General features: G+C 40.2%; 1 protein-coding gene across 1 annotated transcript in view; it reads right to left on the bottom strand.

The window, feature by feature from the left end:
* LMNTD1 (lamin tail domain containing 1) overlaps positions 1 to 24,587 on the bottom strand; it is a 178,843-nt gene that overhangs the window by 12,353 nt on the left and 141,903 nt on the right. Inside the window, exons 8-12 of the mRNA XM_042469631.1 lie at positions 23,732 to 23,918; positions 21,204 to 21,323; positions 20,165 to 20,370; positions 15,275 to 15,441; positions 9,234 to 9,307 (exon numbers count right to left, since the gene is read on the bottom strand). Coding sequence (XP_042325565.1) covers positions 9,234 to 9,307; positions 15,275 to 15,441; positions 20,165 to 20,370; positions 21,204 to 21,323; positions 23,732 to 23,918 — 754 coding nt within the window. The remainder of the gene's footprint in view (positions 1 to 9,233; positions 9,308 to 15,274; positions 15,442 to 20,164; positions 20,371 to 21,203; positions 21,324 to 23,731; positions 23,919 to 24,587) is intronic.

Below are 24,587 nucleotides of genomic sequence, written 5' to 3'. Positions count from 1 at the left end.
GGTGGCTGAGATAGTCATACCTTTGCTTTCTGATGGTTCAGTGTGTAGAGACTTAGTTTTGTGCACAAATTTATTTAAAAATATTGTGTATAAAATTACCTATGTATACAAAGGTGTATATGAAACATAAATGAACTTCATATTTACACTTGGAACCCATCTCTAAGATATCCCATTATGTGTATCTAAATATTCCAAAATCTGAAAAACTCTGAAACCCACAACACTTTTGATCCCAAGTATTTTGGTTAAGGGAGACTCAAACTGTAGTCAACTTCATGTCGCTGGAAAGAGTACAAATTAAAAAGAATGGAGAAAAATCATGATTGGAATCCTATTGGTTAGACCCAATTAGAGCAAGACCTTTGAATCAATTGTTGAATGGTCAAAATAAAATTTAATTCCATTCATCCAAGACTTGGAAGTGTTGTCTGACATCCTGACAGTCAGGTATGATAGTGTAAATCCAATTTATGTAATCCACAGCCGAGCTGGCCAGAATTCCTCAAATCCCCCTGCCCACCTTTTAAGTAAAGCAGCCTCGTAAATACTACATTAAGCAGGGAGCTCAAGAGAGATATAATCAGCTATTTTCTTGTGGCTGGACATGTTGCAAGGACATCATCTGCAGGAATCTCCCAAGGATTGTCAGGCCCAGGAGGTCTCTATGTTGCAGTGAATCCAGATAACAGCAAAATAGCTGTCTCCACTGATCCCCTTGCTCTCCAACTCAGAAATGGCTATATCCGGGAGCTGCATTATTTGAAAGGTGTGTGGGAGGGACAGCACCTGAAGACATAACTACATGCTGGATGCATGTCTTTCAATGCAGAATTTCAGCTGTTATGTCTTTGGCCCACAACTCTCAGCTGGGAACTATGAGCAATGGGTGTTCCCAACAAAAGGACTGCTGAGATTGCAAGGACCGTGGAATGTAATTGGGGAGGAGAGTCCCACAGATGAAAATGTCCAGAGGAGGAAATAAAATGAGGAAACATCAAAAGCTCTGTGACTTCTCACAACAAACGCAAGTCCTCTTATTTTTATGTATATGAGAAGGGTGGAAACAGCCAGGGATGCATGACTTGCCTTACAAAAGGCTTACAGAACTCAGAACTCAGCCTGTAAATTGCATCTATTAAGCAGATGATGACAAGAAAAATCAAGGCTGATGAGGATATTGGAACACATCTTGATTGCATAATAGACATGTATCAAAAGTTCAAATCCCTGCTTGGCCCATAGAAACCTTGGGTAAGTTACAATCTTTTGTCCTCAGGGGAAGGCAAAAGCAAAGGCAATGCTGCTCTGAACAAATCTTGCCAAGAAAATGCCATGATAGGTTCGCCTTAGGTTTGAAATTATTTGAATGCACACCACAACGACAATCAAAAGTTAATGTCTGCTGGGATGAATAGAGATGAAGCACAAAAATGTGATAATAAGCATTTTTGATAATTTGCCAGCAATATATAGCCCAATAGTTCATCCTTGTTTGAGCAAGAGGGAATCATATTGCAAAAGGTATTTACTATTTAAAGACCTTTGCTGTGAGAAACCATTACAGAAAGGAGGAGTAACAAGAAAATACCTTTTCAGCTAAGACAAAAAAGGACCATTAAAAAAGTGTTTCTCTTGTGGTCTATGAGACCGTTTGCAAAGGGAATGCTGTTATCCTAAATCAGTAATGTCCAAAGTTTGGTCCTCCAGACGTTTTGGACATCTGCTCCCAGAATTCCTCACAAGCTGGCAGGGGTTTTTGGGACCTGAAGTCCTAAACACCTGGAGGACTAAAGTTTGGGAACCATTCTCCTAAATGAAGAACCTCCTTGGAGGGATGTGGCCTACCTTTAATTAGTTTGGGAAAGCACTCAATTTAGCAATTTATCACATGGGAAGGAATAGGTCAAATTCTGTGCAGAAACAGGATTTAAATCCAGGAAAATCCCGCAAACGCAGGATCATTTTCAGATGATGTTGGGGGCATTGTGTATTAATGTGACATTAACCCACACAGAAAGTCACAAAAAGAAAATCCCAAAAGTAAAAAGCAGTGCGATTTCCCCCACTTTCTGTGCGGGTTAATGTCACATTGATGCTTAATGTCTCCGATATGTCTGAAAATGATTCCACTTTTGCAGTATCTTCCCAGGATTTAAATCCCATTTCTGCAATTCCTAACACTTCTCAAAAAATGAAGTGGTAGAAAGGAAAAATAGATCTGTTATGGAAATGGCCAAATGCATACTGCTGGATGCCAGATTGTCGGAGAAATACTAAAGAGAAGCTGTACACACTGCTAACTATCTGCAGAACAGACTCATAACCAAGGTCATAAATCAGACTTCTTTCCAGCTACGGAATGGCAGGAAACATAACCTGTCTTACATTAGAGTTTTTGGATCTAAGGCCTGATTATGTTCCTAAAGCCCAAAGGAATTAGTTGAACTGCAGATATGAAGGAGTGTTTGTTGGCTATGCACAAGGCACCAAGGACTACAGAATCCTGTTTCCTGCCACAGATGAAAGTGAAAAGCCTGACAAAGGCAAGACACTAGTCATGCAATTGAACTCTCTACCAGAGGGAAAATCAGTGAATACTGAGCCCAAACAGCAGATCTCTGAAAGGCCACTCATAACAGTCAGCCAAGCAGATCCAGAAAAAGATGCCAGGCAGCTGAAAAAGATGCCAGGCACTCTGAGAAATCAAATAAAAGGGTTCCACCAGACAGATTCTCATATAAAGCCAGGACCGCACAGATCAAGACACCATTTACATGGCAAGAAATCAGAAAACTACCAGCTAGTGAAGCCTGCAGGTGGAAGGAAGCTGTCAAGGAAGAGACTGAATCTCAAAACAAAAACAATACCTGGACACCCGCTGAGTTACTCAAAGCCAAGAAGGTTATAGGGTGCAAGTGGTTGTTTAATGTAAAGGAAGATACAGAAGAGGACATCCACTGCTACAAAGCCAGATTGGTAGACAAGGGATATTAACAAATATATGTTAATGCCAAGACTATGATGGAACGTTTGCACCAGCAGTGAAGCACATACCAATAAGCCTGCTCCTGAGTGTTGCTACCTCAAGGAAGATACATGTTGGACACTTGAATGTCAAGATTGCTTTTCTGCATGGGGAAATTAACAATGAGATTTACACGCAGCAACCACCACAGTTCATGGAACTAAGCAAAGAACTTGCCTGCAAACTGCAAAGGAGCATCTATAGGCTTGAGAAAGCTGCCAGAGCCTGGAATGAGCTGCCCATGCCCAGGTCGTAGGAAAAAGTGTGTGCGATAAGGCCCCTAGTCTCTGGAGCAGCAGAAAACAAGCATACTCCTGCTTTGATATGACATCCTTTCCAATATTTAAATATGGCCATCATGTCTTCTCTAAACATTCTCTTCTCCAAGCTAAACATATCCAGCTCCCTAAGCCACTCCTCATATGGCATGGTGTCTAGACCTTTCTGGGTTAATTAAATGACTGCCCTCTCTTGTAAGAGAACAAGGACAGACTGAACCTTTCTGCTTCTCTTCTCGTCTGTTCTTTGACAAGGGAGGACATGCCACAACATTTCTTCCTCCCATTCTTTGTTCTCTTTTAGATTAGTTTAGAAAGGATCAGCATATTGCTATTCAATTATGTATTTCCTTAATAAAGGTTTCCCCTGTTGAGGATTCTAAACTTATTTTTCAACCTGCAATTTGGTTCTTTCAGATTCACCATCCCAAGATGGGGACCTCTGCTGTAAAGATGGAGTGAAAGCTCTGAGGTGGTCTTTCATGATAATAATAATCTCTCATGACCCCTCTAACGCATCATACCAAGCCAAAATGGCCAGGCCTCCTTCAACTTAGACAAGAGAAGCTCCCCCAAATTTTACTGAGTGAATTTACACGTGCAGTTTGACAATGTTAGCATTGCTAACAAACAAAACCCCAAATGGAAGGCACTGAACAACAACAATTAAAGAGCAGAAATATCAAGCAGCTACTATAAAAATATCTATTATCTGCAAACAGCTGCACCCAGCCTCCATTTAATAAATATGCACCTGAGCCCAAAGACATTTATGCTATCAGTATTGAGGGGTTTTTTTTCTCAAGAAGTCAAACACATTCATAATTATTTACAATGAACCTGCAAGGTGCCCTTTCATCTCCTCTCTGGTCAAGCGAACATTTTATTTCGCAATTGGCCATATTTATCCCAAACGTAAGCTTTATGCCATTCCGTGGGGTCAAAGAAACAGCTGCTTGCAATTTGTTTAATCATCATTAGGAAGCCAAATCATTTCTGTTTGGTCACTATGACAGCCAAGCAGTTTTTCATACATAAAAATATCTCATTAGCTTGATTATGTGTCAATGAGGCTAGCTAGGTAGTAAATTGGAATATGTGCAACACCTTGGTGTCCTTTTATCAGATTTTCAAAATAAATAAATAAATAAATAAATAAATTTAATGAAAATACTCCCAGTAGGCTTTTTTTTAATAAGTACATCTACTGTTTAAACTGGTTTTGTGAGATTAAATTAATATCAAGAATATTACTATATAAGATGAGAGCACTATTCAGTCATAAGGCACATTGCCTTGGAAATGTTGTCTCTTACTGACACACGAAAAATTATTTCCCCCCCGAAACAATAAATATGGTTTGACTTACAAGGTATAGCCATAAGTTAAAAACTTTTACATTCCACCCATTTCAGTATGAAAGTTAATAGCATATCTTTGGCTAGATTCTATATAATGTTGAAAATGTGGGTACAATCCAACTGCAAAAGAACTTGGACTTTCTTTGATTAAAAGGTAATTTTGAAAAGAGCAGAGAAACACCTGAAAAAGGTCAGTGTTAGTGTTTCCCCATCAGACCACTGAGGGCCACAGCACCTCCCATCCTATAATGAAAAAACATCACTTGCACCCTAGAAAGTTGGGGGAAATGTTCCCCCTTCAGATCATTTCTGACTTATGGTGACCCTAAGGCAACTCTATCACAGGGTTTTCTGGAGCTGAGAATGTGTGACTTACCCAAGGCCATGGCTGAGTGGGGGAATCAAACCCTGACCGCCCAAGTCATAGTCCAGTGTTCAAACCATACACCACACCAGCTTTAGTAGGGTTGAGGGCTCTGTAGATATTCCATCACATCTGGAGGCCTCCTGTCTATATTGCTTTTTCAAGGGATTTTTTTTTAACTGGGTGCTTTTTTCTGTGGTGTGGATGGCGGTTGGGAAAATTGAGGCCACATGAAATAGGTTTTTTTAGAGGGGAGTGTACATGTGGCTCACATGCCACACTCACCCCCATCCCTTGTTTTATTAGAATATCAGAGCAACAAGGCTGCAAAGTGACAAAATGGACCAATAAATTCAGCTGCTATATTCTGGAATTAAGAAAATATTTTGGATACTTTTTTGTGTGTCATGTACTAGCAGTCTTCACAACAGAGGAGGACCATTTGTGTGCATTTCAGTAATGGGAGATATCATCTTATATATAATGATTCTGTTTCACTGAGTATGAAATACCAAATATAGGCCTGTTGCAGACTGCCAAAATAAAGCTGCTTCGGGTCTCTTTGGAGGTATGCTGTTTAAATGATGCCTGGGTCCTAAGAGTCCGGAGGTTGCGCCAAAGCCACACTCCATTCCTAAGCACTGGAGTGCAGCTTTGGTGCAGTTTCCAGATTCTTAGGATGCATACATCATTTAAACAGCATACCTCCAAAGAGACCCTAAGCAGCTTTATTTTGGCAGTCTGTACCAGGCCATAGTTTGTGGATATCTAAACATAAGTGTGAAATAGTTAATGTTTATAGTCATATAATTGTGATATATGGACACCATTGCAAAATTCATCTCAAATAGCGAACATTCAACATGAATGGCAATTACCAGGTTCTCTAGTCTAGAATTATTAACTATGGTCCAAAATACATTGCAGAAATAATCTAGTTTGAGACCTCTTTAACTGCCCTAGCTCAATGCTAGGGAATCCTGGGAATTGTAGTTTATTGTGATACCAGAGCTCTCTGATAGAGAAGGCTAAATGTTTCACAAAATTACAGTTCACAGAATTCCCCATCATTGAGCCAGGGCAGTTAAAGTAGTCTCAAACTGGATTATTTCTGCAGTGTGTTCTGGACTCCTGGACATAAATAGAGTTGGTGGAACAATCTTCTTGTGAAGATCTTGGCTCATTTTTGGTTTTACAATAAACTTCAAAAATAAAAGAGATAATGTTGCTCATTCTTTTTTTCAGTAGTTGCAGAACTCTCTTCCTACTTAGGAGGAAAGATTTAGAAGATTTGAGACATGGAGCCTGTTTTATTCTAAAGAATTTGGAAAGAAAACAATACTTTAAAAATAACACTTTTTAGAGAAATAAAAAGTGCAGACAAAATGGATTTTCATGAAGGCTTGCAAGCAATATCATCTTCAGACATGTCTGTCACTTCCTTACTGGCTGTCACACAAATGGCATTTCGTTTAGATTTGCTTTCAAGTCTGAACCTAAGGAAAATGTGCAGTGACACAAAAGATCCAAACTGACTTTTTGGAATCATGCACAGTAGTTTAAATCTAGAGACTCAAAGACCATTTTAAAGTCATACTGTGAATTTAGGAAATTCTCTTATTTCGCTGCATGTGTGTGCTTCTTTTCAATTGTTTTTAAGCTGGAGGTGTGCAGAGAATCTGAAATGATCTGTATAGTACTGAAAATGTCAAAGTTGACTCCAAGCCAAGGGGCCCACAGAATTAAGAGGGTGTATGGGCACTGGAAAGGGAATCAGTAATATGTCCAGTGCTGTCTCTATACTATCATTTCAAAATGTGGCTTGTCATATGTTGAATGGTGAAGGTCAGTGGAAGAAAGAAAATAACCTTTCTGAATATCAAAAAGCTAGTACTGTATGATGAAGCAAAACATTCTAGCTTTGTCTTAATGTGGTAATTTTGGTAATTTTGATAATAAAGGAAGTTTATATGCAAAATAACAACAATACTTAGGATTTACAGAATTACATGTGTTTTAGAGAAATCAGCACTGATAGGGTCCAATAGTGTTTCAGTGACTTAATGTCTCCTCATATGTTATCCACCTGGCCTAACCTCTTTCAGGTTGCATCTATGGTGTTTTCTGCTTGGGCCAGGATATTCTGGGAGCAGCCTGGAGTATCCTGACCCCAAAGCTGTTTTGATCACCCTCTGTTACCTTGCGCCCTTTGTTCCAATGTCAGGTAGATGTTCACACACATGTCTGTGGTGCTGCTTAGTGCAGTCACCACAGTAGCACATCACTCACTCTGAAGTCAGAACGAGGCATCCAGTGGTGATTTCATGGCTGGGCACCTTGTTCTGAACTTAGGACCTTATCACACTAGATGAATCCTGCTCAGAAATAGGATTTAAAAGTCAGGAACTTCCCCAAAGTGAAAAGGTGTCATTTTTGTCCACTTTCCGTTTGCTTTATTTTCATGTTATTTCTGTTGGGGAGCAACATGTTTGAAAATCATCCTGTATTTGCGGGTTTTTCCAACTTCTAAAATCCCGTTTCTTAGCAGGATTCATCTAGTGTGATAAGGCTCTTAGAGTGAGTGATGCACTACAGCAGCTGCCATCCCAGGTAACACACTGGTACATGCATGCAGTCACCCAGTGCTGGAACGTAGAACCCTGGATCTCCCAGAAGATCTGCAGCAAATAGTCGTCTGAAAGAAGCGTCTGAAAACTTTGATAGCCATTCCCAGCCAGTACAAAATAAAGTTTCTTTTATGGCTTCCCCAACAAGGTGCATATCAAAACAGTAACAACCATCTTGATCAAGGTCAGACACAACAACCCGATTATTTGTAAGACACTAAAAGAGTGACTGATTTGTGCTGGCCAGGAAAAAAAATCCTATAATGGAAGGGCTTTGGTCAAAATATGCTTCCCTGAAATTTCCATCCTCAGGTCTGATTGAAGCTGGGAAAAAGTGGCTTTGGTGATACTAATCGCACAATGTTGCCTCCAACCCTTTTCACTGATGGGGGAAACCCGTCATTGAGCTTGAAATCGCACAAGTCCCAGGTGCAAAACATCGCTGCTGGGGCAGTTGCAATATTGGCAGTCACATCGTGTCAATGTCTCTTCCTTCCCCTTGTCCCCTATTCCCAAGCAGGTTGAATCCCTTTATTTTTTCTACTCTTTCTTTCTTTTAAAAAACTTAAACTGCAGTATCAGAGAACCAGAATTGTGTGAAAAAGTGAAAATAAACATTTAAAAATCCTGAAAAGCAAGCTGGGTAGGGCATAAGATACGGAGGCAGAATTAAAGAGAGTTGGGAAGAGAGCAAACCCCAATTGTGCAATGGAAAAGACATGTGATAATGGATGCTAACAAACACGTATAATTCCATTTTCTTTAACAACTGTAGTTATGGAGAGAATGGGGCACATGTGGTAACATCCTAATTTGTTTTACAAAGTTGGTCTGTTTCTCTGCATGTTCTAAGGGCAGAATACTGGATGTAAGGTAATGTATAATGTGGCCAGTCTCCCTAGCTCTCTTCAGGTGCTCAGAATAAGCAAATGCATGGGGAACAGAAGTGTGTTAGTCTTGTCCCCAACTTCATCATTATTCTGCTCACATGTAGGCAAATGTTCTGAAGAGGACAGCTTCCTCTGTGCATGGAGGATTTTTATGTCTTTGTGAATGCTAGAAAATCAGTACTCCTGATTCCTGGTTCTTCTTTTCAGAAAGTCAAACCTCACTTTCCCTGTGCAACATTGGGTTGCCCCTTTAGTCCTTGTGTTAAAACCTGATCCAAATGTGTGAGATTTACTCTAATTTCCTGTTTCACCTAGCCTCTCCTATTTTTCCTTTTCCTCTATTCATTTGTTTCTTTTTTCTGCTCCTTTCTTAGTCTAACAATCATCTGTGCAGAACTTAAATTTTAGAAGAAGGATAGATGACCCCTTCCAGTCCAAAGGCCAAATTACTGCCAGAAACTGAGGTTTAGGAGAGATATTATACCTATCACAATGGATGAAATGCATACAAAAGCTGCCAAAACACCAAATAATAATATCATCAAGGAGGTGTGACCCCAGGGTTTAGGGACTTATGTCCTTGGAGCTATTTCTGTGCTTATATTACTCTGTAAAGTAATATATCCCAATGCTGCATCTACCCCAATGCTGCAATAATAATTATAACAGATGTTTTCATACTCACCCCAATGGATCGAGTTGCCCTTGTGCTTTTCCTATTACCACTTTCTTTTCTTGACTTTTTGCCACAACTGAATTCTGTGCAAAAGATATTTGTAGAGAGAGAAAAAACATAAAAGTAAACTTGGATACATGTTAAAAGACAAAGAAATATAGGTTGTTCAGAAGAAAGGACCACCAGTGTGGTATGGGGTCTGGAAACCGAGTCCTATGAGGAGTCATTGAGGGAGTTGGGTATGTTTAATCTGGAGAAGGAAAAAATGGAATATAATAGATGTATTCAAATATTTGAAGGTCTGTTATGCAGAAAATGGAAATAACTTATTTTCAGTTGTTTCAGAGGGCAGTACCTGAAGCAATGGATTCAAATGACAGTAAATGAGATTTTGATTAAACATTAAGAATAACTCCCTGATGGCAAGAGATGTTCAATCATGGGAAGCAGATTGCCTTGGAATGTGGTGGACTTTCCTTCCCAGGTGGTTTTTAAACAGAAGTTGGATGGCCATCTGTCAGGGATGCTGTATAGGGCTAAGGTCCCTTCCAGCTTTCCAACTTGTTCACTTTGTGTGAACTTTTTAATAATAAAAAAAAAACCAGTTGCTTGGGATTTAATACTTTTGTTGCAAATGTATACACTAGAACTTTTCAAACATTTTGAAAATATGTATCTTGATCTTTTAAGCCCGAGAAAATTATACTCTGGTTTCTCTTCAGACAGTATAAATCTTTTTGACTTTTATTAAACGTATCTGCAAGACAGAGAGAGACTTTTATGAGACTATAATTTGACATGTGACACATTTGTTAAGCACTTAAAGGATAAAATTACTCATATTTGCCTCTACCTACGTGCCACTTTTATAATGGCTGAGACTACAGACACTTGCAAAACACCTGGTTTCTCAAATGAATTTTAGTGGGCCAAAGATACTTGGAGAATTGTGGTCTACCACACATATACTCAACCTTTTGTCTGTGTTTTTCTACAACAACAGGGAGAGGGGGATTAACCAGGGGCCCATTCACACTACCCAATTATAATGCTATATTCCACTTCAACTGTTAACTGTCAACCTTGGGATATATAGTTTTGGGGAGGGACATTTAGAACTCTCAGCTAGAGAACTGAAGTGAAGAGGTGCTCCAAGAATGAGTGCAAGATGAAGCAGCTACAGGACAAATACAGCATCCAGTTAAAGTACAACCACAGATGCTACTATCCTGCTGTAATCCCGCTTTGGCAGCCTTGTGTGATGAAGTCCTGGAACACCCTTCCAAGAGAGATTAGACTGGCACCCACCCTGCTTTTGTGCCACAAACCCCATCTGCCACGATTCCACAGAATGTTGCTATGGCAGTTAAAGTGAAATACAGTGTTATGTTATGTGAATGGCCCCCGGCACATTGTAAATGTTACCCGTTACTAATATTCTTTCCCTGGACAACCAAGTGGTTGCTATTATACAACTCCATGGACTTTTGAGGAAGACTGCAACAGGCTGCCTGAACTGAGGCCAACTTCTGACATGGAAACAGTGTGACATTGGTCACAATGAAAAATGACCTTTCTCCTTCTGGGAAAGTGATAAGAGAAGTGCACCCTTAAGGAATCCTCCCAAACCTATTTGTATTTTTGGTTATGCTTTGTTTTGTTTTGTTTTGTTTTGATCCAGTCAACCATTGTTCCCTTTTGCATGATGGGGAATGGTGATAGTGGCTATTTCTTCAGTTTTCCTAATTGTAGTAACAGCTTGGTTAGTTTTTTTTTTTTAATTACATTACTCCTTATTTTTTAACATGTTCTTGTGACTTTTCTTTTTTCTTTTTAGAATTAATCAGAGAGTGGCACAAGGTTAAGATTTATGCTCCAGCTGCACCTATTCCTTCAGATGTCTGACTTGGCTATGGTGATACAAGGTTCAGTTACATCCTGGCTGGGTTATTGTAAAACACTTTGTGCCTCTGAAGAATGTTTAGAAACTTCAGGTGTTTTAAAGAGCTGCAGCCAGATTGTGCCGGTTATGACATTTAAAACCCTGAAAGGCTCAGGTCCAGGTTACTCCTCTTGCGGCAGGCCTACCCACCCGATCTTTTATAAAGAACCTAAGAAAACCCCCACTTCTGACTGTAATTGTGAATTTTAGATGATATTTTTATTGTTTTAAATTGCATTTCTGAGTGATGTATTATTTTATTGTATGTAATCTAGACGTAACTGCTGTTTCATGGTTGTAATCCTGCCTCAATCCATCGGGATAGGCGGGAAATATAAATAAAATTTATTATTATTATTATTATTATTATTATTATTATTATTATTGGAGCCCTGGTGGCGTAGTGGTTAAATGCCAGTACTGCAGCCACAGGTTTGTGAGTTCGATCCCAGGACCTCTAAGGTTGACTCAGCCTTCCATCCTTTCATAGGTTGGTAAAAGGAGTACCCAGCTTGTTGGGGCAATAAATTTATAGACTGTAAATCACTTAGAACTTTATCGCACTCATTTTTCAGAGCGTTAAGGGCACTGGAAGAGGACACTCATGTGCGCGCGCGACAGGCCAGAAATGGATTTTATCGCATGTCAAAGTGTCCCCCAAAAGGCCCTGTTCCATTCTGTTGTGCCTAGCCATCCTCCTTCAGTGCTGACGGGCACCATTTTGCTTGGTCGGAAGACTTCTGACCAGAACATTTCACGCGCCTCAGCACTGAAGGAGGACAGCTAGGCGGAATGGAACAGAACGGGGCCTTTTAGGGGACACTTTGACGTGCGGTAAAATCCGTTTCTGGCCTGTCACGTGCGCACACAAGCGTCCTCTTCCAGTGCCCTTAACGCTCTGAAAAACGAGTGCAATAAAGTTTTTAGAGAGTGCTGTGTTCACTGATAAATGGTATAGAAATGTACATGCTATTGCTATTGTATATGAGTCTGCCTGTCTTTTGAGATCTTCTGTAGAGGGCTTTCTCTGTGTCCCACCACTCTTGCAGATACACCTGGTGGGAACATAGGAGAGGGCCTTCTCCAAGGTTCTAGACCTCCCTTCTGCGAAACATTAGACTGGAACTCTCCCTGCTTTCATTCTACAGATAGGTTAAGACTTTTAAAAAAAGTTTCAACAGGCCTTTGAAGACTAACTGTCCAAAGGGACTGGGTTTGTGGAAATTGCTGTAGGGTCTCTGTTTTGTATATTTGCCATTTTAAAATCATTATTATTATTTTTTTTCAAAACGGAGTTTAAATTTTTTGGTTAGTTTAATCATATTGTTAAAATTTATACTTGGTATGTTGTTAGCTATGTCTTAACTGTTGTAAGATGCCTTGAGTCCTAAACTGGGAAAAAGGTGGTATAAATAATGATGATGATGATGATGATGATGATGATGATGATGATGATAATAATAATAATATATCAGCAGCATTATATTGAAAAGTAGCTTTGTTATACCCCCATTACTGAAAAACAGAACAGAAAAACTAACTCCTTAAAAGATTATCTCACAGCATTGGTTACAGATGCTTTCCCATGCCCCATGCAAACCAACAGAGAGTGGTCTATTTGGCACAAGGCCACTGGCCCAGTCAATCCTAGTAGATACATACTCTCAAATAATGAGCTAGACGAAGAAGAGCCTGCCAGTTTTCTCTTCATTTTCTACAACTTTTGTTAATATGGATGTGCCATAATCCAAAATACCTCTTGAATTCTGAGTTAGTGTCTATATGCCCAATCGCTCATTCTAGCTAGATAATCAATCATTTGTTCTGCTCCAGGCAACTGAGGTGAGTGACAGATGAGATGGCTATGTGCCCATCATGGCCTCTGTCCAACAGATCCCTGTGACTGTCCCATTTAAATAAGCACATTTTTATTGTAATTGTTCTGGCCATACTTCTGGGAACCATTGTCAGCTTCCCCAGAACACATTCCTAATAATAACATTTTCAGTGCTCTAAGCAAATAACCTAAATATGAGAGCATTCCTTTAAAAGGCTGTTAATCTTTGTTTTCCTGGACTCCAGTTACATCATGTAGCTATAAACCTGTTGGTAAATACATTAGATATGCATAGAAAATGCAATATCTTAATAGCTACATCTTTCAAACTCAACAGTTCGCCAGGCACGTGTTAGGAGCAATAATGAATTTCAAACAACGGTAAATTCCTTGCTTTGTGATAAAACATGGATAAGGGTTTCGTCTGTTTATTCTTAGGAATATTGTAGAAGGAGAAATAAATAATAATATGGGTTTCTATAGAAATCACTAGAAACTCTCCCCTGCATATTTTATAAAATAAGTAAAATTTTATAGTTATTTTATAGCAAATATTAGTTGGCTAAAGTGCATGTAATGCATTTTTAAGCCCTTTTGATTTCAATAAGAGTGAATGAAGCACATGCTTAAATCCAGCATAGAATTTCAGTCTAGTCAAAGTATTCATGCACAATAACTCAGTAAATCCAACCATAGGAGTGGGGAATTTTTGTTCCTCCTGATATTATGGTCTATAACTACCACAGTCCTTTATCATTAATAATGCTGATGGACATAGTACCCCTAAATATCTGGCAGACCAAGTTCCCTCACCTCTGCCTCTAAGAACCTTATAAAGTAGGAGGATTGGCATTATTATCTCCATGAGAAGGAAGGGCAGTCTGAGGCACAGTATCATCGCTGAGGCCACCTAAGGTGCATCTACACAGTAGAAATGATGCAGTTTGATACCACTTTAATTGCATGGCTCCATCCTACATAATCCTGGGATTTGTCATTTCATGAGGCACCAGCAGAGAAGGCTAAATACCTTGTAAAACTACAAATCCCAGGATTCCATAGAATGGAGCACTTCAGGTGGTGTCAAACTGCATTATTTCTGCAGTGTAGCTGCACCCCAAGTGAGATCACAACTGACATATGGTCCCCATTTAGTTGGGACCTCTCAGTTTCTCTTGGCAACATTAACAACAGTGGCTTTGCTTTCTCTTCCAAATATCTCAGTGAAGAGAATTCAAGAAACTAGGTGAAACCTGCTATGGAGATTTTGAAATCTATCTGAGATTTTCAAGATCAATGACTATTTTCAAGTTGGTCTAGATGTGGCAGTAGCAAATATATATCTTAAAACATTATCCTCATGCAAATGTGAATGGCACAGGGAAGAGGGCAGCATTTAATGGCATAATAGCAGATGAGGAGTACTGAACCTTTACTAGATGCTTTCTCTTACAAGTTATCCTCCTGGATTGCTTTCTTCACACCCAAGTTCCCTTCTGTCCCAAACCAAACTGACGGTGCAGCCACACTGCCACTTCAACTGCCATGGCTTCAACCTGGGATATGTAGGTTGAGGAAATAGGATTCTCTGCCCAAAACCCAAAGTGTTGTAGTTCTGGGCCTAGAGATGTATTTCACCAAGCTACAAATTCACAGATTGGAGACATGTCAATTACATCAAACTGTTGTAACAGTGCCATGTGAATACACCCGGAGGGAAGTGTCTGTAGGCAAAAGTAATGCAAAAAATAGAGTAAAGGATCAGTACTCTCCCTTCCGCCCACTGCCTAATTCACACACACACAAAATTGTCAGAGCAGTTTCAGAGAGGACTGCAATCAATCTCTCTCTCTGGTGCACCCATCAAACTTGAACCTAACATAGCTATGTGACATGCATTCTGTTCATTTTAATCATTCCTTATGAAATGCAACCATGTAGATACCAAAATCTTTTGCAGGCATCTCTCCCTGATGTTTGCAGTATTCTCGCTGTTTCTTCACACTTGCTTCATCAACAATGCACAGAATGGGTCTCTCCCAGCAAAGCCTCAGCTTTCATTTTAACTTTCCAGAAAGAGACACTCCTAACAGCAAACATCTTGTACCAACACGAGAGAAGTGTTAGCAATAAGTGTTGACAGGCCTGATGCAAAAGGAGGCTGCGTTAGAAATCTTTCACTCCGGTGGCAAATATTACCTACTGCCAGAATTTTTTTTAAATAGAAAAGAAAAATGGAAGTAGCGTCTCCAGAAATGTCCCTTAACTCACCAAGATCTAGATTCGGTTGTACTGGCTGTGTTCTAGTGCACGCATGACTCTTGTCACCACCCAAAGCTAAATATCTTCCCATTGTATAATGGGGATGAGTGGAAGAGCTGGGACTTCGGCACCAAGAATTCTGAACAGGGAACAGGGTGGGTGGCATCTTTTCTTCTCTGCAAAAATAAAAACAAAAGCTTTCATTTAGAATCTGTTATATATATATATATCAGAGCTTGGAAAAAATTACCCCCTTCTAACCCCCAGAACTCTCTGACTGGCAATTATGAACGTTTTTATTAAAAATTAAATTCTTTGAGTTCTGAATTCTGTTGATCACACTATTTTGATAAAATCTGTCAGACTCTGCTATATGCACCAAGAAGTGAGTTCTCCCTATCCCTTCCCATTACTGAGATTGTTGTTGTTGTGTGCCTTCAAGTCATTTCTGATTTATGGTGGACCCTAAGGTGAACCTATCATAGTTTTTTGGGGGGCAGGTTTTTTTCAGAGGGGGCTTGGACCTGCCATCCTCTGAAGCTGAGAGTATGGCTTGCCTAAGGTCACCCAGTGGGTTTTCTTTCTCAGTGGGGATTCAAACCTTGATCTCCAGAGTCATAGTCCAACACACAAACCACCATGCCACCTTCCAATTAAATTTAGATTGGCTGATGAAAGTGGTTTTCCCTGCCCCTTTTCCTCCAAAATGGCCTCTCCATCCCCATCCCAAACTGATATGCAAACAGTATGGTGAATCTGTTGAATGGGGAAAGAGGATCCCCAAAAAGCTGGTCAAGTGTGCCATCCAATCCTGGTGAGCTAGAAAATTGCTTTGTATTTATTTCCACATTTACATTTATTTCCACATGTATTTACCTGTAAATCCCATTTTGGGCAAAGTTTCTCACAAGTCTGCTAACAGTAAATTAACATGGAAACAAAGTCAACAATAAAATCAATTCAATAAATAATAATAAAAACAGCAGAACTTAAATTTATATTTAATTGTATTCAATAATTAATTAGATTTATAGACATAGACAAACACGTTACACACAGCAGGACTTAAAATACACTCTGTCAACCTTAGAGGACGGCAATGGGAAAGCTCCCTTGGAAGAAACTTGCCACAAAAACCCTGCAATAGCCTTAGAGTTGGCATCAGTTGGAAACAACTTGAAGGCACACAACAAAAAGTTCCTTTATTAGAGTCTCAACTCCTATCAGTTCTATTTTAGTTCCTCTGAATGCCTTCTGCTTGAAAAAACAGTTTGGGATGGTACTTACAGGTATTTATTGCACTGTACAGACTGAGGTAAATAACTGAGAATTGTTTTTGGGTACGATAGTCTCCAAAAATCCTGTATCTCTTATATTATCCAACAGCCTCTTTCTCTGGACTCCTTCTTCTGATACATTTATTATCTTACTTTATTTTTATATTGCCTTTCTCCCTATGCAGGATCTAAGTCGCAGTGGTGGCGCAGTGGTTAAATGCCTGTACTGCAGCCATTCACTCGAAACCACAAGGTTGCGAGTTCAAGACCAGCAAACGGGCCCAAGCTCGACTCAGGCTTGCATCCTTCCGTGGTCGCTAAAACGAGTACCCAGACTGTTGGGATCAAATTAGCTTACTTGCTAATTAGCTTACTTGCTGTTCACCGCTATGATCTTTGGAATAGCGGTATATAAAAAAAAAAAGAAAGAAGAAAGAAGAGATGTATTGACAAATACTCTCCTCAAATTCTGTTTGTTCATTTGCTTTATTACCCATGTGTATTTGTTTAGCTTTTACATTCTTTTTTTTTAGTCCCCTCACAGACTTCAATTTTTTAAAAGGCAAAGCGACATTCTGTGCAAAGCATGTACCTTCATGTTGACTATTGACTTATGGCAACCCCCAGAATTCCATAGAGTTCTCTTAGGCAAGGAATACTCAGAGGTGGTTTGCCATAGCTTTTCGCTGAATATAGCCTACAGTACCTGGTATTCCCTGGTGTTCTCACTTTGAGGAAGAAACCAGGGTGGACCCAGTATGTAGATCTTGCAGCACTTTTGAGATTAACAAGATCTCTCTACATACTGATTGTACAGACTAACACATTGTATCTTTGAATTCTACCAGAGTTGACTCTGTCCTGCCTCCAAGATCAGATGGGACCAGTGCTTTCAGGGTATTTAGGCAATGATATTCAGTGTAGAAGTATATATTATTCATCCTTTGATATCGATGAAGATCATGACTATACTGGCAAAAAACAAAGAAAAAGAAAAAGAAAATGGGGAAGCTTTTGTGCCTCATAAAGATTCTTTGGCTTTGGTCAGGGAGGTCCAGATCATGGCATGTAGATGTAACTTCTTAAGAGCGCTGCAATTTCATTGTCTGAGGATTCAGTGTCCTTCAGAACACTTGAAAATGATGTTTCAGCAAAGGGACAACAAAAGAATTCAGAAGTAGGAAGATTTATTCTGTAAAATTGGTTTAAATTACAGGACTGTCATGTTATTCCAGCATCACTGTTCACTTTACTAGTCTGACTTGCATTGAAATGATTTTCCTAATGCATACTCCCCTCCATGTCACAGATGAAAATGAGAATGCATGTGGCCAAGCAACATCAGAGTATGATCAAGATGGTAAAAGTTATTAATGAGGAAAAAACACAGCATAGGACAGCCTGTAGCACTTTACTTTTGCCTGAGCCTACTGGGAAGAGCAAGATTTCACATCTCCTCTCTTCTCCATGTAAATTAATTGAGTGCAAATGTATTGTATACTTTGAACTTAGTTTGTAGTAATTCAAGTAAGGTTGGGACCCAGGAGACAGCTGCTTGCTCCCCCCAGGGTGTACTACCTCACCTAATGTCACCCCCCTCCCTCTGGGGTGTCACCCAGTATGGTCCACACCATTGCACCTCCTAATGACACTACTGCTGTCAGATGGTTTTAAAATGGCATAATCACTTTCTTCTTCCACTTCTCCATTTGCCCTTAGCTTACTTCAGTTATTGCAAAATGAGTTCAAAGTGCAAAAGTAGTTTTTATTCAGTTAACCCAGCAGATGGGAGAAGGGAGGTGGGGACAAAACCTTGCTCTTCCAAGTCGGCTGAGGCTGTATGATATTGTAATTTATTTTTAATTTTCCTAGTTGTTTACATCACAACTATTACCATTACATTCCGTGATAAATGGGAATTATGATTATTAGTAACATCAGTACAAAAAATTACCAAGGATTCTGTATGGTGTGGTATAGAGAAGGTCAATGGGGTGGGTGGGTGGGTGGGTGGTTTGCCATCATCAGTTTCCACACCGGATGATGCCAACCCTAGGGATGCCACTGGGAACCATGCCTCTCTCTCTCTCTCTTTCTCTCTCTCTGTGTGAAAGAAAGAGACAGAGACAGGCTAGGGGCAGAGGTTCCCTTGTAGAGCTTCTTCATCTTAGGCCTACAATTAGATTGTAGACACCAGGCTTAGCACAGCTTAGATATATTTAAACAATTTCACTGTTTTAAGAACAATCCTAAACTTTATGGAATCCACATTCCTTGACAAGATACCTATTGAAATAACAGTGGGTTGTAATAGTGGGTTTAAAACCAGGAGAAGCTGAGTAATGAGTGTAGTCCTCTTATAAAGTCATACAAATTTTGTGCTCAAACATGAGCTGAGACCCATAAGAGAAAGCTGACTATACATCTGCAGACAATACATAAACTGAGGCAGAAAGAATTCCGTCCTCCAAAGGAAAACAGGTAGTCGAAAGACCTAAATTGATAAAACTACTGGACTAACAACTTGACAGACTACTCCAATACTCATTATAGAGAATGGCCATCTGCTCCCTTTCCTGAGAAGCAGTGTATTCTCTCTTTGATTCTCTGTATATTACTTCTGTTACAATGAAAAGTCTGGGAGCATTGTTAAAGCTGAATGGTGTAGACTCATAATTGTCTGCAGGAAAGACCATTGAAAGCTTCATAGACGCCACTCTAAGCCTCCCACAGAAGACTGAGATATAACTGTAATAACCTATTTCAGACTCCTAACTTGCCCAAGACAATGACCAAGTTCTGACATCTCCTTTCATGATCTTTGCTGATGTTATTGCTCCTTTGAGGCTTTGTCTCCACTGCACAGGAGACTCATGGCAGTTGGGAGTATCTTGGCCTTGCAACTGCCCCGTTCTGCCCCCATTACCTTGGCCTCTATTTCTGTGGCATAGTGACTGTCTGCATGGGCATCCCACTCGGTCGCTTGGCATATCTGCAGACACCATGGGACACTCACTTCTGTGGTCAGAACGAGCTGCCCAGCAACCATTACATGCTGGGCACCTTGTTCTGGTGGACCATCAGGACATGTGTGCAGACAGCTACTATCCATGGCACAGAAATGGAGTGCTCCAGATTGAAATCGTTTTTTTGTTCATATTAACCTTGTTATGCCCTGGTTCTGATGCAGGATGTGCCGGATGTCTTCCAGACTGTTCACACCAGAACCGGGGTTTGATCCATGCGTCATATAAACAGGACAATGTTAGAATGGGTCAGGAGAACAAGCCTTTTAGCCTGTGCAGATAAGGCCTGAGACATGAGACTGGCAGGCTCAAAGAAATCCAGGTTTCCCATATTAGAACTTGCATTTCCAAAAAATGTAGATGTCTTGTTCTTAACTAGGGGACAAATGGATAAAGATTCTTTAAGATGTCCTCTCTTTGGATGCTCTGACATAGCTAAGGAGGATAAGAAACACTGAGTATCAGTGCTTGAGTTCCTCTAGGATTGCTCTTGAAGGCACCATCTCTGTCCTCTGAAGATGCTCCATGGAGTACAAGCTTGCATCTATTATGGATCCTTACATAAAGTCATAAGTCAATGTATTCAAGAAATATACCTTAAAATAAATTCTGGCTCATTCTCCTTTGTATTACTTTGACTGACACTTCCTTGCCATGTCTCAAATGCCCTAGTTTCCCACCGGTCTTGTTGCTGATGTACTCCTATAATGGGCTGTAAAAGGTTTCTACAGAAATTATCGCCTTCTTCGTCTTTCTTTGTTTGCTCTCGGTTCCAGTTTATGGGAGTATACCAAGCAACAGCCTGAAAATGAGCAAGAAAAGTTCTGATTATGCCAATTTAGGTCTCAAGCAAATAGTTTCTCAGATAGTGAGGCTCCCAAATGGAGAACATTCATCTTTCTTAAAATCTCTAATACAGTGAGCAACAAGGCAGCTGTAACTGCTTTTGCCTACCTGTCCCCTCCTTGCAACACCAAATTTGCAAACAAGTTAAGTGAACTACAATTTAGGACCTCCCATTATAAGTGAGTTCTAAATATACTACCTCTCTCAAATCTGCTGGACTAATGAACTTTGGGGGGGGGGAGGAGTGGATTAATGCTATGTGTATTCTAACATGACTTTCTTAGTCCAGCCCTGCTAACTCGACCCTGTTATCTGTTATCTGTATGACTTGGAATATACTGCACAGCAAACACTAAGAATGGAAGAACAGGAGACTGAAAGTGATCTGAATATTCTTCTGGTTTCAGGCTGCCAATCTTAACAATTTTATTGATGTGCATAATAAATGGACTGAAAGGATTTTTTAATTTCTGAGGGTTTCTAAGCCAAAAATCCCAGAATATTTCAGGAGATGAAAGGAAGACATTTAGCAATATAGCACTACCAAAGAGACATAGCTTTCAAACAAGATCAGCCTGTTTTTTTATGTACCTTACTCTGACTGGCATTGTCTCTCCAGAGTCTCTGAAAATGTTTTTCCCCCCATCACCTGCTATCTCATCCTTCAAAATAGATGTGTTATGGTTATACTAAGATGTGTACTTTATCTTTTGTAATATGCCCTAATTGAAGAAAGCCAGGCTTGAGGCGATTCTAGTACACACAGGAGGTCAATATAATAATAATTACCTGTCCAGTAGGACCACAAAGGATAGTGGTGCACTCTGGTCCTGGGTTAAATTTGTCCATATCCTTCCAAAGATAGTCTGTTGGAGGTCTATGTGTCATTTTAGAACAAACAGCCCACACCTGCAACAAGAAGACAAGACAATTATGCACACATAATTATTTCTCAGATTTCCCCCACAACATAACAGCTAATAAATCCCTGCTCCAAGAGGGATGATAGACTGTATAACAACACAGAGGGTACTTCCCTTTTTCTCCTATGGATTTCCCCCCATAGTATGTTAAATACAGGAAGCTCCAGAGGGGAAAAGTCTAATGGGGAGACCACAATGGAGCAGGGAAATGGTAGGCAATGGTGAGAATAACTTCTGTCCAATTTTTTCCATTTGCTACTGCCTAAACAAGATTCTAGAGCAGATCATTAAACAGAGAGTCTGTGGACATCTAGAAAGCAATGCCATAATCACAAAAAGTCAACATGGGTTTCAGAGAAAGAAGTCATGCCAGACAAATCTAATCTCTTTTTTTCATAAAACTACCAGCTGTGGATATAGTATATCTTGATTTCAGTAAGGCTTTTGACAGGGTTCCCCATGACATTCTTACAAACAAGCTAGCAAAATGTGGGCTAGACAACGTAACTGTTACATGGATTTGTAACTGGTTGACCGGCCAAACCCAAAGGGTGCTCAACAATGGCTCCTTTTCATCCTAGAGAGAAGGGACCAGTGGGGTCCCACAGGGCTCTGTCCTGGGCCCAGTGCTATTCAACATCTTTATCAATGACTTAGATGACAGAATTGGGGGTATACTTATCAAATTTGCAGATGACACAAAATTAGGAGGAATAGCTAATACTCCAGAGGACAGGATCAAAATTCAAAATGATCTTAATAGATTAGAAAGCTGGGCCAAAGCTAACAAAATGAATTTCAACACAGAGAAATGTAAGGTACTGCACTTAGGGTGGAAAAATGAAATGAACAGATATAGGATGGGGGATACCTGGCTGAACGAGACTGCATGTGAAAAGGATCTAGGAGTCCAGGTACACCACAAATTGAACATGAGTCAACAGTGCGATGTGGCAGCTAACAAAGCTAATGCGATTTTAGGCTGCATCAATAGAAGTATAGTGTTTAGATTAAGGGAAGTAATAGTGCCACTCTATTCTGCTCTGGTCAGCCTCCACCTGGAATATTGTGTCCAGTTCTGGGTACCACAATTTAAAAAGGATGCTGAGAAACTGGAGCATGTCCAAAGGAGGGCAACTAAAATGGTGAAGGATCTGAAAACCATGCCCTATGAGAAAGGACTTAGGGAGTTGGGGATGTTTAGCCTGGAGAAGAGAAGGTTAAGAGGTGATATGATAGCCCTGTTTAAATACTTGAAGGGATGCCATATTGAGGAGGGAGCTAACTTGTTTTCTGCTGCTCCAGAGACTAGGACCCGGAGGAATGGAAGCAAACTACAGGAAAAGAGATTCCACCTCAACATTAGGAGTCACTTCCTGACAGTAAAGGCTGTTTGACAGTGGAACAAACTCCCTCGGAGTGTAGTGGAGTCTCCTTCCTTAGAGGTCTTTAAACAGAGGCTGGATGGCCATCTGTCAGGGATCCTTTGATTTAGATTGCCTGCATAGCAGGGGGTTGGACTGGATGGCCTTTGCAGTCTCTTCCAAATCTAATCTTTCCTTATCCAAAGAAGCCAATAGGCTATGGTTTCAAGAACTGGTATGTAATATGCAGAGTATGGAAAAGTTACTCTTGGGGGTCACAGTCCTACTGGTGACTTAAGACAGTGTAAAACTCGATCATGCCACCTCAAGGCACTTTTTTGACCAGTACGTGGGAGGTGAAGGACAGCAGGGAATGCCTTCTCTATCAAGAAAGAAAGTCACCCTGCCAACTCCCAACTTGATTGGGAGCTGGAGGACAAGCTTTGATTGCATCTGGACTGCAAAAATAAGGTAGTTTGACATTGCTTTCATGGCCATGGCTCCATGCTATGGAATTCAGGGATTTGTGGTTTTGTGAAATGTTTAGCCTTCTCTACCAAGAGAGCTCTGGTGTCAAAATGAACTACAAATCCCAGGAATCCATAGGATGGAGCCATGACAATTAAATTAATTCTGCAGTGTGGCAACAGCTGTACTCTCCTGATGAAAACAGTTTTGGCTGCTCTCCATTCTGTTATCACAGAACCTGTGGCCCTTTTCTTTTGCCACTGCATTATCTTCTCTACTGTTTTCTCCTCCTACAGTAGTGTAATAACAGCAATGATTACAATGCCTTCAGAGCTGTCTTGAAACAAACACTAACCTATGTTACTTTTGATCAATTAGTTGCACAATGCATGCCACCTACATCAGCAGGAAAATTCCATATATCTAGCCAATATGAATGGCTAGTCATTTTGGTGTCTAATATGGGCAAAGTTGCTAGCACTTGATATGTAAACTACTGCCTGTCTGGGATTACTTTGCATTCTAACAGTAAAGTTCAACTCATCCGTGTTATTTCACTCACTGTTATTGAAGAATTAGCCTTCATTCTGATCTTTGGGGGAAATTTATAAACTGCTACTGGATGCCCATTGAGGTTCTGCTGGAGTGTGTGATCTCCAATCCCCTCTTCTTTATCTTGAGATGTGTTTAGTATCTTCACATAATGGCCACATGAATGAACTTCAACTATTTTAAGGTTCCCAACAGCACTAAAATACAAAAACAGATGAAAACTGAGTTAGTGCTTCTCAAGCTCCTTATAGCATTTAGTGATTACCAATACAGGGTACAAAAAGAGATTATCATATTTGGAAGGTGCCTGCCTAGAGAAGGGAAGTATGGGGCAGGGGGAGGGAAGTATCTAGTTTTCCCATACTTTCCCCCAAAGTCTCCCTGCCTCCCCCTCCTCCCAAAATGGGGAAAAATTTACTGGTCATGTATCCTGCATGATAGTCAGGACTATGTCAGGCCCTAAAGTTGCAGGGTCAAACCCCGAGAACTAAGAATAACTCTTTGTGATTCCATAGGACACTGGGCTTGGTGATGTTACAAGAGTAGTGTCACACAAGGAGCCCCTAGAGAAGTAATTAAGTATGACATATTATGCATCAACCACAGTTGCACAGTATGCCATTCAAACTATCTAACAAATAACGAAAATATGTATACACACATTTGAGGGCAGGACTCTTAATATTCCTCGCACAAGGATCAGAGAAGAGGATCCAGGCCCTGAAATTTGGGAATGTTCCTTGCCCACCAAGTTTTCATCTGTGAAATGTTGGAGGGAATGCTACTGGAGTTCTAAGAACTATGTATTACTTTGACACACACACACACACACACACACACACACACACACACACACACACACACAC

The sequence above is a fragment of the Sceloporus undulatus genome, chromosome 5 (assembly GCF_019175285.1).
Source record: "Sceloporus undulatus isolate JIND9_A2432 ecotype Alabama chromosome 5, SceUnd_v1.1, whole genome shotgun sequence".
Lineage (NCBI taxonomy): Eukaryota > Metazoa > Chordata > Lepidosauria > Squamata > Phrynosomatidae > Sceloporus > Sceloporus undulatus.
Note: the sequence above shows the minus strand (reverse complement) of the source record. Positions and strands in the feature narration are given on the sequence as shown.